We start from the raw sequence: 17,146 nt of genomic DNA on the forward strand, positions 1-17,146 counted from the left end.
AAAGGTTTCATTGGCTACATTCGGAGTCTACTTTTATCTGGACAAGGAGCATGTTTTAACAGCTGCTAAAGTTTTTACATCTATTTCTTTGTTTAACATTTTGCGACTACCCTTGTTTGATTTACCATCTGTAATCTCTGCTGTAGCCCAGGTAAAGGAATTATGAGTAAGTGCTGTAAAGCTGATGTTTACTCTCCTTTTGATCTTCTGTCTTGCTTCATCTATAATTATGAATGATTAAATCATTTAATTATCTGTGGTTATGTTTGGTTAAGATAAAACTGCACACTGTTTCATGGTAGGAGAAGCATGAAGGATGTTTAAAGTGTGCCTTGCAAACTTAATAAGTGATAATGGGGTAGCACAGCTGATTGGGACTAAGCTTTCCATTTCTGATTTTAATTCTTTTAGTAGTCAAGACTCATCTTCTGCTCCTACTCTCTCAGCTTTTCATCTTCGCAGTCCAGTGAAAAGTGTAACCTATTTGGGCTGCACCTTTTTAAATAACTTGTTATATGTTGGAACCCTTTGTACCAAGTGGTGGAGGCCCAGTGTGGCCTCTATAGTGGCAAATTTCTCCAGTCACCACTGGAAGAATCAGAGCAAAAAAGGAGTAAAGCTGCTGAGGGTACCCAATCAGGAAATTTCAGCTCTAATTGTATACCAGTAGGGATGCTGCTAGCTTTTAAGACTCTATTAGGAGCATATTATATGAGCTGCCCATGAATGTACACTGTCACAGTTTTATACAACTCAGCTTTTTGTAAGGATAGAGACTAATGAAAGCAGCTACCTATGCTGATTTGTTTCCTCTGTGGTCTGTATCATGTTAGATCAAAAATGAATTTACCTGAGGTCTAGTTCCATTAACTTAAAAATTAGTGAAAGTTCATCTCATTCTGTGTCACAGCACAGTCTTGGACTGCTCATGATGAAATACTTTTTTGTCTTCATTGTTCTGTGAAGATAGTTACTGTACACTGTTGCATTAAAATATATATATTTCACCATATGTTTTTGAAAACAATCTAATTGAGTTGGAAGAAGCAGCCATTCAAAGATTAACTATGTCTTCTAACATTGATGACTTGATCATGTTCTGTTATTTTCTAATTGTCAAGCAGTACATTCTCAGGGAAAAATAAAACCAACACTTACTTAGTCTTAGTTTGTCTTAGTCTTAGTCTTTAGTTTGTTTAGTACTTTAAACAAAGTAAGTTTTTAAACACCTGAATACCCTCTTTTGAATGTCTTTAATTAAAACAAGGAATATATCTTTCCACACTGTTCAGAGTGTTTTAATGTTTTATTTAAGAATTCAGGTATCACAGGCATGTTGTGCTTACTATTTATATTTGTATTCTTCTTGCAGACCAAAGTTTCTCTGAGCCGTTTAGAGGATTTTCTGTTTGCTGAGAATCTTAACCCTGAAGATGTTGATACAAACTACAGTGGAAGTAAGCAGGAGTTACTCATTTGTAATTGGACATAAGTTTATATGGCTGATCATTAAGAATCTCAGCTGATGGAATGGGTTAGCAATTCTGCTCTTTTTTCCTTACTCCGACAGACCATGCTGTTGAGCTTACTGCTGCTTCTTTCTGCTGGGAGAAAAATGGCCTGCCAGTCTTAAAAAAGTAAGATTTTTATTATTTTTTATGAGCTCTGTTAGCTAAATGTGATATCTATAAAGTTTTTTTTCAGGATTAGTGTATACTGATTAACACTACTTCATGATGAAGATATCAGAAGGATATTATTATTTCCAGAATATTATTTCCAGATTATCCCATGTAATCTGCTTGGAATGTCAAATCTGACCTGGTTTCCCTCATGCTCCAAGAGGAGTCTCATAGCATGTGATTCCCCAGCTTAGTGAGTCATTTCTTAGGAGTAAATTCAGCTGTGTTTAAACTGCTACACAATGCATTCCTTGGAGTGTTAATAAGGAAATGGAGTAAACAAACTCAAGTGAAGACTCTGTTTGATAACCTCTGTTAAATTTTGCTAGGGCAGATGAGTAGGTTACGGCCTACCCAGTCTAACTCTCTCACCGTGCTGTCTGCCCTATTAATCTCAAGGTTAGAGGAGATGAGTTCCTGCGATACGGCATGGGTGTCCACATCTCAGACAGTGTAGCATGAAGTGTAATATCCAGGCATAAACTACCTTCATCAGCCTTAATTAAAGTCTGATGTAGTCTCTGTGTAAAGTCTTTCTTAATTTCATTTGTGCTTTAGACTCCGATCTGAAGGAAATATGTTTATCTTAGAATAGGATGTTCAAATCAGTAGGTGCTTAAATCGACATAGCACGGAGTACAGATGGAGCAAGTGACCTCCTTGTATCAAACGTGTGAGATCAGATCATACTTATTTTGCTAGCAAAATATGCAGAGGATGAGGGGCAGCCTTTTAATACTCAAATGTTTTTCTCACATTGTCTATAGTAGATGCTACATGACAAGTCTAGCAGTTCATTGTCTGAGTAAGGTAGAAAGTCAGCTACAGGCCTGGGAAGAATAAATCCACTTACTGTTTACACATTCTGCCATTTAATTGTACGAGGTGAGAGCAGAAGCTCTTAATCTGCAGACAGGTAAATTTATTCTCATTACCGCATATCAAAAGATATGTGAACTGATACACTGATTTCTCATTGTTTTGAGGGTAAAGCAGTATTTCTTTCTTGCAGTGACCACGTCCTAAACATGTGATGCAGTATTTACGAAGAGGGTGACTAATTTCTTCCTCAATATTTCCAGCTTGAGTGTCAGCATACCTGAAGGCTCTTTAGTTGCTGTTGTGGGACAAGTTGGATCTGGAAAATCATCTTTTCTTTCTGCACTTCTTGGAGAAATGGAGAAACTTGAAGGAACCGTTCATAGAAGAGTAAGATTGTCTGTCTGTCCCTCCACTCTCCCATCCTAACCCACCAGCCACTGACTAAATTAAGCAGAATTGCTTTTCAAAGTGCAGCTTTTACTTTTCATCTATTTGTGACGATAAAAATACTGGCAATAGAAGCTTTAGTACTACTTTCTTGAATCTCTTATCTTCAAATAAAAATTAACTGTATAAATATTTTTAATTGCTTTCAATCTAAGTAATTACAAAGCTATTCTCATTTCTTACATCTTATATCTAAAATGGATGCCCCTGATTGTCGCTGAGATCTCTTCCTAAAAGACTTTACTCAGTGGAAGTCTCAGCTCTGTCAGGTTTATTGAAAGTATGTGCACTTACAGTAATTAGAGGCAAGCTGTTGTATAGTAGTATTCAACAGATTGTTTTTATTGTCTTAGTAAATATTTTAAAATTTTAATAATGTTTGAGTTATGTAAGTAATGTCTAGTTACTTTGAGATAAAGCTAGAATAGCAAACATATTTTAAATACTAGTTTTTTTGTGTGTTCAGAAAGCCCAAATAAAATGAATTTTCAATTCTTTGTATTCAGGGTTCAGTGGCTTACGTTGCTCAGCAAGCTTGGATTCAAAATGGCAGTTTACAGGAAAACATTCTCTTTGGCACAGATCTAAATAGATCATACTACGAGCTTGTTTTAGAGTCTTGTGCTTTGCTGCCAGATTTGGAACAATTACCCAATGGAGATCAAACAGAGATTGGAGAAAGGGTGAGAGTTTGACATGTCAGAAATTATTTGATAATTCAAGTTATGGCTTTTATGTTTTTATCTATGATCCATTTGATAATTTACACTGATGACTCAGTGTCATCAGATGATTCAGTGCTCAAACAAGTACATATAGCTCAACTCCTTACTTAGCTTTCAACTTCTGTTCAAGTTCTGAATTCTCACTAATTTTTAAAATGGCTCTTTTCTATGCAGATGTTTGAGTCACTCTTTATTTTCCAAGGGTACCCTGTATACTGTAAATAATGTCTGTAAATAGTAGTTAACAAGGTACGTTACATCTGCCCATTTTGGAATGGTAAGTTAATCAACAAAGGACAAACTTTAATTACTTGAAAATCCAAGTTATAACTTTTCTATTTTACAAAATTTACTTTAGATATCTGAAAAAATATAACAAATTGCCTGTGATAAACTGGTCTTCATAGTATTTTGTATTAAAATGTGGATTGTTTCAGCTTCCTTTTTTTTTTTTTAGGGTGTCAACATAAGTGGGGGGCAGAAACAGAGAGTGAGTCTTGCTAGGGCTGTGTACAGCAATGCTGACTTGTATCTTCTGGATGACCCTCTATCTGCTGTAGACGTACACGTTGGAAAACATCTTTTTGAGAAGCTCATTGGGCCTTCAGGTCTCTTAAAAAGCAAGGTAAAGCAGGGAGGCTGCTTCTTAAATTGGAGATTAACTGCTTTGTATAATTCAACTGACATAACTGCATTCTCTCAGTCATTCTGAGAAAGTTCCTCTCTTATCTATTGTGTTGAAAATTATTCTGAGTTAAGGGAATAAACAAAAAGCAGATGAATCCATAGCTCTGAAGCCTATCAAGTGGCCATAACACAGACTGAAAGAAAAAAAAAAAAAAAGCTGAGAGCTGGCATAACCTGGTGTATGATCAGTAAGTATACAGATGTTGTAAAGTATTGGATGATCAATAAGTATACAGAGAAGTTAGGTTAGTAAGACTATCACATTGGAAAAGATAATCAGAGATAAATGAAGAGTGCTCACTGGTGTTACAGGCTCACAAGAAACTCCACAAGGAGAAATCTCCAGAGAGAAATTGTTCTTCAGTGGCAGTCAGCCCTTAAATGGGGTCTAGGAGAGCTGCAGCCAGGCTCCACCCCTTCTGGTCACAGAGCTGAATTGCCTTCACTTGTGTTCCCACAGCTGACTCAGTGCTCACCTCAGGTGATCAATCAGAGGTTCCGGCCATGATTCAACAGTTCCAATACACCTGGAAATTTGAGTTTTATGGCATTTGGCCATTCCACTTTGCTGATAGTTGTTGATGAGTGCAGTGATGTGTGTGGCATGGCAAATCGAGATGAAATCCTTTGTGGTTACTCTTGATGCCTTGCTGCTGTGAAGAAGTTATAGTCAACGCAGGTTATAAAAAGAAGGGCTTGTTGACTGAAGAAATTCCATAAGAGAAAGTGGAATCAGAGGAAATAAGTTTTTTCATGTAAGAACTGTTAATGTGGAAAGGTAAGATGGTTGTATGAATTAGTGCAGATTACTCCTGCTGATTCAAGCTTATTCCTGCAAAACACATGTATCATTGTGAAATGCTTACTTATTATGAATACTTATTATAAAGCACGTCTTTTACTTCCCCTCTCTACCTTTCCTCTTTTCTTACTTTGCTGCTTCATGGGTGATAAATATCTAACAGAAGAAAGAACTCCAGTAATGATAGGCTTCTTGGCAGATATAATAGTAAGACTATATCTAGTATGTTAGCAGCTGTAGTATCTGCTTTTTCTCTTTATGATTGAATCTAAACCATTCCTGAACATAGGATACACAGTAAGAAACAGGTAAGTACAAGTAATAAGGAATAGCTATAAGCATAAACTATTTGACATTACACTTGGCAATTTAAGGAGAAATGTAGTAAAGCTGGCAAAAAAAAAATGACTGTAGTAATAAGGTAGACAAGTAACCAAAATCCAAGAAAAATTCAGCTGCTATGTTAATAAAATGCCTACTTTTAATACTTGCTTTTTTTTTATATGGTGAAATGGAAAACACTGTTTTCAGACTCGTGTTTTGGTGACACATAACTTAACACTCCTGCCTCACGCTGATCTTATAATAGTAATGGAAGAGGGGAAAATAAGTGAAATGGGAAGCTACCAAGAACTCATTTCAAAGAGAGCTAAATTTGTTGAGCTTATTCAAGTCTTCAGTGAGGAGAACAGAAGTGAAAAGACAACCCCAAATGAAGGTGAGAACATTTGTATAGTGTATTTATTATTTTTCCTTTTCATTTAAGCTTCTCAAAATATTCTTTTCCCCTTCCTTGTAACAAACTGAATAATTTCTGTAAAATGAAAAACATTTCCATACATGTTTCGATATAAAATTATTGGTTGAAATTAAAAATAGAATTCAGGCTTTAGTTCTCTGAGATCAAATGACTTAGTCTTTCAATTAAAGGATGTACAATCAAGCTGCCTTATGCAGATATTTTTGCGTTTACATACTGATTAAGTACTTTGCTAAACTACCTGACTCTCTTAAGGTTCTGTTATTCAATAAATATTTAGAGGACATTTCAAATTTGTCTTCAAGTGTCAATGACTTATACTGGACGCTTCCCATTTTTTTCATCTTAGACTGCTGTAATCAAGGTAGAATGCATAGGAAAATATTATCCATTTGTAGAAGATAAATAAATGAAGCTTTTTGTACTTTTAAGAGATACTTCAGCCAACAAGTAGACAGCATAAACAAACAAAAATCACTTAATACCTTGAAAAAGCATATTTACAAACCATTTGCGTGTTTTCAGATTCAGTTCTGTACCCTCGTTGTTCAGTATGTGCTCCTCAGGCCAGGACTCCCAAATATTTGCTGAGATTTGATGGGGAGGAGGGGAAAGACAGAACAGCAAATTTGCAAGAGGCAGCAGGAAGCAGTCTTGGGCTGACTGTAGAGATGGTGGTGTGGGAAAACATGAACTAGTCATGAAGAGTGAGTAAAGACAGTATGTTTAACTATTGTTAATTCTAAGTTGCTCCTTTCAGACATTCAAGCAAACTATAATGTTGCAGTTTTTTTTTTTTAATATGCTTTTTAACTTCATATTGGGAGGGAAATTTACTTGCTGCCATAGTTCTAGTATTTTATTAAAATCATGGAATTGTTTGAATTCTAAGGAGTTGAAAGTCATCTAGTCCAGCTCCCCTGCAATGAAGAGGGAGGGACACTGGCAGCTACCTCAGGCTGCTCAGAGCCCTGTCCAGCTTAAACCTCGGATACCTCCAGGGACAGGGCACTTCTCTGGTCAACCTGTTCTACTGTTTCACTACCATTATTGTAAAAAAAAAAAATTTTAATATCCAATCTAAATCTCCCCTCTTTTAGTTTGAAACCACTTCCTTTTGTATTACCATAACAGACCCTACCAAAGAGTCTGTCCCTTTCTGATAGCCCTCCTTTATACAGTGGAAGGCCTCTCTCAGATCTCCCTGGGGTCTTCTCTTCTCCAAGCTGCACAGCCCGAGCTCTCTCAGCCTGTCCTCGTAAGAGAGGTGTTCCATCCCTTGGAACATTTTGTGGCCCTCCTCTGGACGTGCTCCAACAGATCCATGTCTCTCCTGTCCTTAGGATTCCACATCTGCACACAGCAGTCCAGGTGAGGTCTCACCAGAGCAGAGCAGAGGGGCAGGATCACCTCCCTACCCTGCTGGTCTTGCTTCTTCTGATGCAGCCCAGAAAACAACTGTTTCCTGGGCTGTGAGGGCACCTTGTTGCCTCATGTCTGTCTTGTCTCAAGACCAGGTTGACTTACAGGATTCATGACTTAAAGTACACCCACTCGTCACCGTGTTTCCTTTTTATTTCTAGATCCTTTCACTGTGCCCATCTACTCGTTGTATAATAATTGAAACAATTTTACTATTTTTTGCTTCTATAGCAAGTTCTTCAAATGAAGAGTGTCAACTAGGGAGGAGTCTGCAGCAAAGAGATTTGTTGAAACCCAGGCAGTAAGTATTAAAAAAACAATAGCCATTGCCCATCTGATGCAATGCTAGAGCAACCCTAAGTTCTTATACTGTAGGCTGTGTCATTATCCTCCGCTTTGTAAACATAGGTTAAGACTGAATGTCCCATTAGCAGTTGGCTGCAGAGTATGCACTTGGAGCTCATCTTCTGTTTTAGTTTTGTATGAAAGAAGTGCATTTGATGTGCTGCATGAGTTCAGGGGGTCTAGTTCATGGGCTGCTTCCCTGTCTAAAGTATGTCAAGTGAGAGTGAAGGGCACTTTCAGCCTTGGCAGCAGTTTCTAGTATATTATCAGGTTGTTTATGCTGTTTCTTCCATATTGATTTTTTCATTTTCCATCTTTAAAAAAACTGATCATCTTTCAAGTAGTGAGATGAGCTCCTTGATGAATTTCTAGTGCACTTTAGCGATATATCTGTAGGGCAGGAGGTAGTGCAAAGCTCCCCAGAGTAGAACAGACTCCACCAAACAAAGAGACAATGCAGAACACTTGAGCTTAATCACCTTGGATCAGATGTAGTAGAAACAGTCATGACAAATAATAAGCCTTATTCTTTGGCCCAGACAAGGGCTGAGATCCAAGTTGCAGCATACTTGCATGCCTCACAAAAGAGTGGTATTACATTTCTAGCTGCAGAGTCAGTCAGTGCAGGGCAAGCTCAGTTTTATCTGCACGTGACAATACAAGAAATGAAAAGTATATACCTAGTGTGGTCCTCTGATGAAGAAGTTTTTTAAACAAAAAATTAGAACAGCTAAGAGCGGATTGCATGTAAGAAAGAAAAATTTACAAGATTTCATAGTATACATTTTTATACTTGGATAAAAATGGATATATTTTAGTGGTTTACAAGGAGATTTGAAAGTATATTTCTTACTTTCAGTTCTTCAGATCAGTGGAAAATTCTCAGAAATAATAAGGAAAAAGTTGCCACTGGTGGTGTAAGTATCAGCAATAGAAAAAACTGAGGTGTTTGTGTTGTTTTTTTTTTGTTGTTGTTTTTTTTTTTACACATAAGAGAAAATGTATTATTTTTCAGTTCACTTTCCTCTTCCTTGTTAGAACAGCCTGGCATTTAATCGCTGCATTTAAAATAAATCTTACAATTTTTTACTGATCTTTAACAATCTACCCTGACATCTTTCTATCTATATGATCTCTAGATTGTGTCTGTTTTGTGTATTTCAGAAAGAAGACATTTAAAAGATTTTACTTAAGAAGAAAGTCTCTCTGTCTCATTTTTAGGAGGTTTAAATACCTGTGTGCTGGAGCAGAGACTAGAAATCTTGCTAATACTGAAGGACTAGTGTTATTAGTCCTTCAGTATTGTTTTGTGTTAGAAATGTACTTTTTGCAGTCCTCCAAAAAAAGAAGAGAGAGAGAGAGAGGTCTGCCACTGCTAGGGAGATGGAAAAGAACAAATGAAGTAGAATGTGAAGAAGATCAAAATTTCCTCAGAAATAAAATAAGAATAGGGATGTGGACAAGAACTGAGTTTCCAGTGAGAAGACAGACATAGGCACAGAACCTATACTACTGTTATCACTTCCACCTTTCTGTTGGCCCAAGTTTCTCTCTGATAACTTCATGTACAGGATGATGAAAACTCTATCCTTCTATGTCAAGTTCCCTTGACTTCAGTAGCCCATAGAAGCAGCTTTAAAGTTTCTAACTACAGTGATGAACAGGAGTAATACTTGCTTTAAGTAAACTGCATGCTGAGTTTTTTTTTATTTGTTTGTTTCCTGTTTTGTTTTTGTTATTGGTAGCGGTGGTGGTGTGTTTTTTGATTGGATTATTTGATTATTAAAGAATAATTGTTTAATAATCTGTGTATCTAAGATTGTTGAAGTCTGTTGCTGCAAAGTGTCACAAGCAAGGTTGCCTAGGATACATATGATTAAAAAACAGAATGTAGTCGATGGTGAAACCTTTTAGCACTATGATTTTATATACCTTAGTTATCAGATTTAGGAAATGAAGAAATTCTGTAGATTTATTGCGAATTTAATATATTCAGTGTCCATTGTATAATATCTATTTGTCTTCAACAATGATACTGTTTTTATGAGTAATTCTTATTGTTGTTATTATTAACAATTATTTTTATAATTCAGATGAAAATGTCAGTTGTTTTAAAATACCTTCAAGCCTTTGACTGGCGATGGATGTGGCTATCCGTGGCTGCTTATTTAGGACAAAATGCACTAGCCATTGGGCAAAATCTGTGGCTTAGCACCTGGACTGCAGAGACATCAAAAATCAGCGATTTCACAGAATGGCAACAGTCACGAAATTACAAACTTGGTATTTATGGGCTTTTGGGATTCTTACAAGGTAAGTATGAGCATTTATGACTGGTTTCCCGCCATTTGCCAACTTTGATCTACCGAAATGTTTATTACCAGAGAAATAATACTAGTTGTTTCATAAACAGATTTATGTGCAATACGATGCAGTTGTTTAACCTGGGAGAGGAGCAGCAGAATAGATATACAGCAGCGTAGAAAATGCTTTTTAACTTTTATACTTCTGAGTTCTTAGAACATCTGAATGTAATCAAATGAAGTTCTGTATGTTAGCATGTTAGGGAGGGAAGTGTGCTAGCTTGAGACTTAATTGCAGGGAGGACATGCTTACAAAGAAGTAAAATTTATCAACAAAATGCCAATACAAAAACTTGCTAAAACCAAGGTATGAAGTTAAATCCTCTCCCTCCCCTACCATTCAGACTGTCTTTTACTTTATCTGTTCCCAAGGTCTGCTTGTTTGCTGCGGTGCCTACGTGCTCACCCAGGGCTCCCTTGCTGCTTCTAGGACATTACATCATCAGCTGTTGGACAGTGTATTGCACCTTCCTCTTCAGCATTTTGAAACTAATCCAGTAGGTCAGATCATCAATAGATTCACAAAGGTAAATGGAAAACTCATGACTGTTTTCTCTTTTAAGAAAATGAAGCTCGAGTAGCTACAGATTTAATCCTGTTTAGTTCTATAGAAAAATAAAAGATATCAAAGTAAATGAACGCAATATCTAATGAATGAAAGCTGCTTCTCTGCATAAGAACTTACAGAAATGTCTGTACCTACTTTCATGCAAAATACCCAAAATATTTCATTAGCAAAAGTTGTATAGACCCTACCTATGATCATTAAGATGCCATTTGTTAATTTTTACTCCCACAGTACAATGAGTTTACTAGACAAAAATCTAATCCACTTTTTCTAATAAGTAGGTCTGTTATTTTTTGTTTGCATATCAGAATCAGATGTTGTTGCCAAAACCAATGAATACATCAATTCACATTCTCTAGTGTATATAGACTTACAGTGAATGTTATTTTCTGGTGTTTTTTGCTTGGTTTTTGGAGCACTTTGACTTTACTTGGGACTTCTTATTATACAGACAAATGTTATTTACTGTGATTTTAATACTTCCTGGTCTTGTCAAAAATAGCTTGTTCAGATTGTTGCAATGTATGACTAATTAATCCAAATGCAGTAACTGGTGAGGGCTGTGTATTTTAGAATAGAGCTGATGCTATCTGTGTAATATGCTAAGAAGTCAGTTGATACGGGTTTCATTAAAGCCTCTGTTTTTTAATAGCGTTATATTATAAACAAGATTTGAAATTGTGTTACTGTGTACAGTAGGAGATTATTTCAGTACACTTCAGACTTATTAACTGCTTACATAGAAGAGCCTGTTCTCTGACATGCCATAAGTACTATAAAAGACATTTTATCTAGTTCACCTTTAGAAAAATAATATTCATATATGAATATATGTCATTAGGACGTAATTAGGTGGGGAGCATTTCTACTAACTTATATTGAGGGTGTTATAGTTTATGTAGTAGCAAAATTTACTCAAAAATCTTGATTCTTCTGTGCATTGTTACAGGACTTATTTATAGTGGACATACGTTTTCATTATTACTTACGAAGTTGGCTGAACTGTACACTAGATGTTGTTGGAACCGTTCTAGTTATCACGTTTTCCTCACCACTGTTCATAGTGGTAGTTATTCCCCTGGGATACTTGTATTTTATTATCCAAGTAAGTTCATTAGGCTTTTGTAATGTTTTCTAGTTGTATGTACATAAGATTTCCAAAACAAACAACATTACAGGCTTAAATTATTACTCACAGCGGAAAAAAAATCTACAGAATGCATCTAAATTTACTTGCACAAAAAAATCTTCTAACTTGTTAAAAGGAAATTAGAAGAGTCCTAGAATATATCCTGTAGTGCTTAGGAACTTTCAACAATTTTTATTTTTCTCCTTACATTTTCTTTTCTTAGACAGATACAATATTGATGTAAAAATAGACTGATGCCTTGTTACCTTGCTGTTTTGTTTTTTTTTTGGCTAAAGTGTCAGTTATGCTATGGAGATACTGAAAGGTAATGTTTCAGAAAGACTAACGGTTGCATTCCTGTTTCTTGAGGCTCAAAGTACATGTCTAATTAAGACTTCAAGTGTTCTTAAAACAAGAATGTATATGAAAGAAAAGAAGGCATGGATTCAGTCTCTGCTAAGGAATTTAAATGCAGGCATTATTACATTAAAGAAGTAAAAAACAATTTTCATGTGAAACAGCATTCTGTTTTTCAAGTTTACATGGAAGTTCTAGTTGGTTGCTATGTGCCTCTTGTAGTTAGATAACTTGGGAATTATTTGCTTTTAATTCAACCTTCCCAGTAATATATATTACATTTTTCAGCATTAAAGTGTCGGTGTAATTTTTTTCCAACTTCTTCATATGCAACATTTACAGGAATTACTTAACAGCTTTAGAAGAACTGGAAAAAAATATATAAAATAATATTAAATAATTTAAAATAATGTAAAGGAAACTGTAACAAGTTAAGATGTCCGTTTTTTTCCTGTACTGTTTGATTAGCGATACTACATAGCAAGCTCCCGACAGATTCGACGGCTAGCAGGAGCATCACATTCTCCTGTCATCTCCCACTTCATGGAGACTATCCTAGGAGGATCAACAATCCGAGCATTTGGCCATCAGGAGAGATTCATTAGAAAAATAATGATGTTGTATATGAGAACTTAGTTTATTTCTACAACAATGTCATCTCAAACAGGTACTTTATAGCACCTCTGACTGAAACCTTTGGATGTAGAATTCTACAACGATTGTGTTTCCTTTAGTCAGAGCAAAGCTACTTGAGAAACAGGATAAGAACAATTTATCTAATGTCCTCTGTAATGAGTGCACAGATGATGTCTAAGCACTAGGATGATTTCTTCTTTGTGTACCAGAAACTAGCAGGTTAATAGAAAGTATGCATGTGCTGTTTAGGATGAGAATACCAACAACAAAAGATGGATTATAAACATGGACTACGTACTGTATTGCAATTAATACTTCCTCTACCAAGCTTATGAACAAATGAATTTTATATTGCAGTAGTTCATGTGGTAGTAACATGGCCTATTCCTACAGTAATAAGAATGGAATCTCAGGTTTAAGGGAGTAAGAGCATTTCTCTTCCCCCACTTGTGATTCGGTTCAGCTACAGATAGAGATTAGCATGAAGAAGATTTTCTATTGTAGTTTTCAGTCATATACTTGAATTTTATCTGGATAGGAAGAGTTGAAAAGCCATATGAGTAGTGAAGAGAGCATTAGTCATCTGTGGAGAGACTGCGTTTTGTTCTTAACTGTGCTACTTGTTTTAGACATCATATTCCCTCTCCATACCATCTGTGAAATTGAATGGTGGTACATACCTTCTCTGAAAGGAAAGTTGGGGCACAGCTCTAGAAGAGCCATTATTAGCAGTATGTTCACTGCACTCAGAGAAAAAGAAAAATTTGCAGTAACTCATTTTCTTTGACTTGTTTACTGCAGGTGGCTATCTGTCAGGCTTGAATTTCTAGGGAATTTAATGGTGTTCTTTGCTGCACTGTTTGTAGTACTGGCTGGAAATACAGTGAGTTCTTCTACAGTGGGTTTATCAATATCATACGCTCTAAATGTAAGTCATGGAATAATTTTTTGCTGCTATCACATTCCCTATGAAAAGGGAAGAATAGGTTCAGTGAAGTTGAGTAGATAATGTATACGGTGGGGGCAGTTAATAAATCCCAAAACAAGGACAACTTTGTTCTGTAAGTTCCTTTAATTCTGGGAAGCCTCACAGTAATTATTTTTTTACCTTGAATTTAGATGAAATGAGAGTTATTAGAATATACTTAAAAATCAAGTTAATCACACTACGTATGGCTTACTTTTAACTATTTTGTTAAATCAAGTGTAAGAAACCAGGTCATATTCAAATATATTTCATATTTTATTTCTTGTTCTTCTTCACTTACTGAATATTATGTGGGGATACTTACTTTAAAAGTTTATTAAAATCATTTACTTTTCGCATTGTGCGTGTAAAAATTTGAGAGCTACATTAGCAGAGTGTCCTGTAGTAAGATGAACTGTATTGATAGGTTTCTAATTTAGATAAGTCTTAAGTATCACATATACTTAGACTAAAGCATCCAGAATTTCTTTAATGTGTGGTGCTTAAGAGCATAGCAACGTCCAGATTCTCACCATGGAAAGTACTTCAGAAATAATAGAAACTGAGAAGGGAGATAGGCAGGAGGAGAGCCTGGGGAGAAAAAGTAAGAGAGGAAAAAGAGGGAGAAAGAGAATTGCCTATCCTGCTATACCTACATTACCCCCAACTTAGAAGAATTCCATTCTTTACTGTTCTCTCCGAATAACTATCATTTATATCATGTACTCAGTGATGACAGTGCCAGGTACTGCATGGTGTTCCACCTTCATCTGACATGAAATTCACACCAGTCTTTATTTAGCTACAGAGAAAATCTCAAAACAATTGAATCATACAAAAAAGAAACAAAAACCTCTTTGGGCTCACTTTTTTCCCCTGTATCTAGAGGCAAAATTGTTACTTACCTGATTACACAAAGGTCATACTGATTCTGCCTGCAGAAACATTCCTCATGTTTGAAGAATTTGGCAGACACAACAGATCAGATGATTATCTCCAATATAGATTATTTTATGTGTGTGGTATTAGTGTACATTATCTAGGAAATAGTGTAATGATGTGTCCACAATATGAGCCACATATTGTAGCTTCCTTTCACATGTTATACTATTACTGTGTGCTTGTGAAATGATTCAGTTTGGGTAATTTTTGAAATCATTAAGCTGTGTTCCAGTATAGTTGAATTGTTACATTCTACAATGCAACTTTCTTCTCCAGATAATTCAGAGTCTAAATTTTTGGGTGCGTAAAGCATGTGAAATCGAGACCAATGCAGTTTCAATTGAAAGAGTTTGCGAATATGCAAACATGGATAAAGAGGTGAGCATTCTTTTTGGAATAGTAAATGGATATTTAGTTTGTGTACAAAGAAAATGATGTAGATTTGATTTAGTATTGGTTTGTGGTAAAAGCTGGCTATAATTTATTACATACTTTGTCAATTTTTTTACTAATGTGCAGCTTATCCATTCTATCTACAGTTACCATTTTTATATTGAAACAGTGAATTATTTGGCATCCTTCTTAGTAATAGATTTTCCAGTAAGACTAATTCACCTGCAGCTCAGGTCAACTTTCCATGCTTTGTGCAACCAAGAAGAACATTTTAAGAGTGGCAAACAGGGAAGAGAGGCATTGTTATTCACATATCTGAAGAGGCATTTATTTCAAAGCTCTTGGCCTTGGTTATTGTGTTTTTTGAAAGTAGTACCCAGAGAAGTAAAAGTCTGTCTCAGAAACAAGTCCCTCTTCTGTGTCTTTTTTTTCTTTTACCCTCCCCCATGTTTTTGTTTCTTTATGTTAACATCTTGCTTTTCTTTCGTACTCCTTAAAACAAAATGTTTCTCATACAATGTGTGTTGAAAATATCTGGAAGATTAGACTTTGGATTAAATTCAGTTCCTTCCCTGTCAAATAAGGGAACTATTAGAAACTACACAGTTCAGCTTCTTAAATGACTATATAATTTTCTTAAAAACAAACAAACAGATAAGTTGGAATGTTGTTGCTGGCTACATCATTTAAAGAAATTTTTCCTTCCCTTATATCACAATGGAATTATTCTAAACTACTGGGAGTTCTAGATGTATATAATTTTCCTATTTTTTTTTTTTTTAAATGATTTGGGACTTATTTCCTGGTATATACTTAAATAACAGTGCTTTTAATTCCAGGAACCATGGATTACATCAAAAAGACCACCAGTAGGTTGGCCTGATAGAGGAATAATAGAGTTTGTTAACTACAAAGCTCAGTACAGGAAGGATCTTGGTTTGGCCCTGAATGACATCTCCTTTCAGACACGGAATAAAGAGAAGGTATTGTATATAATAAGAAATAAGTTAGAAGCATAAACTTCTGTTTCTGGACTTTTTATTTCAAAAATATCTCATATGAATAGACTCCAATACTAAATATACCAAGATTATGTTGAACAGAAAAAATGATAAGTGACTAAGATATTAAAGAAAAAAAACAAATGAAAAAATGAAAAATATTTTCTCCTACTCTGTAGAAGTTCTTATCCCTGTTAGAAGTGGAGGTAATGTTCTATTTCCCACCCTTCCCCACATACTATGACGGGCAAATATCTCATTGAATTTGAGATAAAGCTTTATTTAACTTTGGGGGGAAAAGAAAAGCGTAGGGAAAAATATTACAGTTAAAATACTTTTAGCATTTATGCTAATGCTAATTATTTTAATGTTATTTGTTACAAAGACTACGTTGAAACTGTTCTAGATTTTTCAACCAAATAGGACATTTCTAAGATCCAAATTTGAAATAAAAAATCTTTCCACTGTGCTGAATATTTCTGTAGAAAACTATATTAAAAGCTATATATTAGATTGGAGTTAAGCAGCTTTGGGTTTGGGATCAAAGAACACTGAACAGAACCTAGTTTTGAGTAGTTCAGCTGAGGAGTGCTAGACAAAAGAAGGCATAAGTAAAGGCTTCCTATTGAACGAGGCATAGGCTGGAGGCAGAGCTGTGATTGTAAGCATGTCAAGAGTGAGTTTTAAACAATTTTATCCACCTATAATGTTGGTGAAATAAACAGAAGATTAAAGTTAAAACTGAAATTATTAGTCGTTTTTTATATACAGCACTCAGCATAGAAAGTTATAGTCTTTACCAGTAAACTTTTTGTTTCAGGTTGGAATTGTAGGGAGAACAGGAGCTGGTAAATCAACACTCACAAATTGCTTGTTTAGAGTTCTAGAGGGATCTGGAGGCAAAATAGTTATAGATGGAATTGATATATCAACTATTGGACTCCATGACCTGCGTGGAAATCTTAACATTATTCCACAGGTGAGATGTGTTTTTCAGATGACTTTTTGGTGTGTGTGTGTGCTTGTAACACAAAACATTTAAGTTTTGTGGAGTATTTTTTTTTACTTTGTTGACTTGAGGAAATTTTTTTTTTTTTT

At 35.4% G+C, this 17,146-nt stretch overlaps 1 protein-coding gene across 1 annotated transcript in view; it reads left to right on the forward strand.

The window, feature by feature from the left end:
• LOC100546330 (multidrug resistance-associated protein 1-like) overlaps positions 1-17,146 on the forward strand; it is a 33,815-nt gene that overhangs the window by 14,064 nt on the left and 2,605 nt on the right. The window contains 18 exon segments of the mRNA XM_010722236.3: positions 5-151; positions 1,373-1,457; positions 1,571-1,637; positions 2,765-2,891; positions 3,458-3,634; positions 4,134-4,301; positions 5,697-5,883; positions 7,579-7,648; positions 8,552-8,609; positions 9,786-10,005; positions 10,428-10,582; positions 11,573-11,728; positions 12,578-12,710; positions 12,713-12,776; positions 13,547-13,673; positions 14,931-15,032; positions 15,887-16,030; positions 16,869-17,027. Of these exon segments, the coding sequence (XP_010720538.1) occupies positions 5-151; positions 1,373-1,457; positions 1,571-1,637; positions 2,765-2,891; positions 3,458-3,634; positions 4,134-4,301; positions 5,697-5,883; positions 7,579-7,648; positions 8,552-8,609; positions 9,786-10,005; positions 10,428-10,582; positions 11,573-11,728; positions 12,578-12,710; positions 12,713-12,776; positions 13,547-13,673; positions 14,931-15,032; positions 15,887-16,030; positions 16,869-17,027 (2,346 nt within the window).

This window comes from Meleagris gallopavo, chromosome 1 (genome assembly GCF_000146605.3).
Source record: "Meleagris gallopavo isolate NT-WF06-2002-E0010 breed Aviagen turkey brand Nicholas breeding stock chromosome 1, Turkey_5.1, whole genome shotgun sequence".
In the NCBI taxonomy this organism is placed as follows: Eukaryota; Metazoa; Chordata; class Aves; order Galliformes; family Phasianidae; genus Meleagris; species Meleagris gallopavo.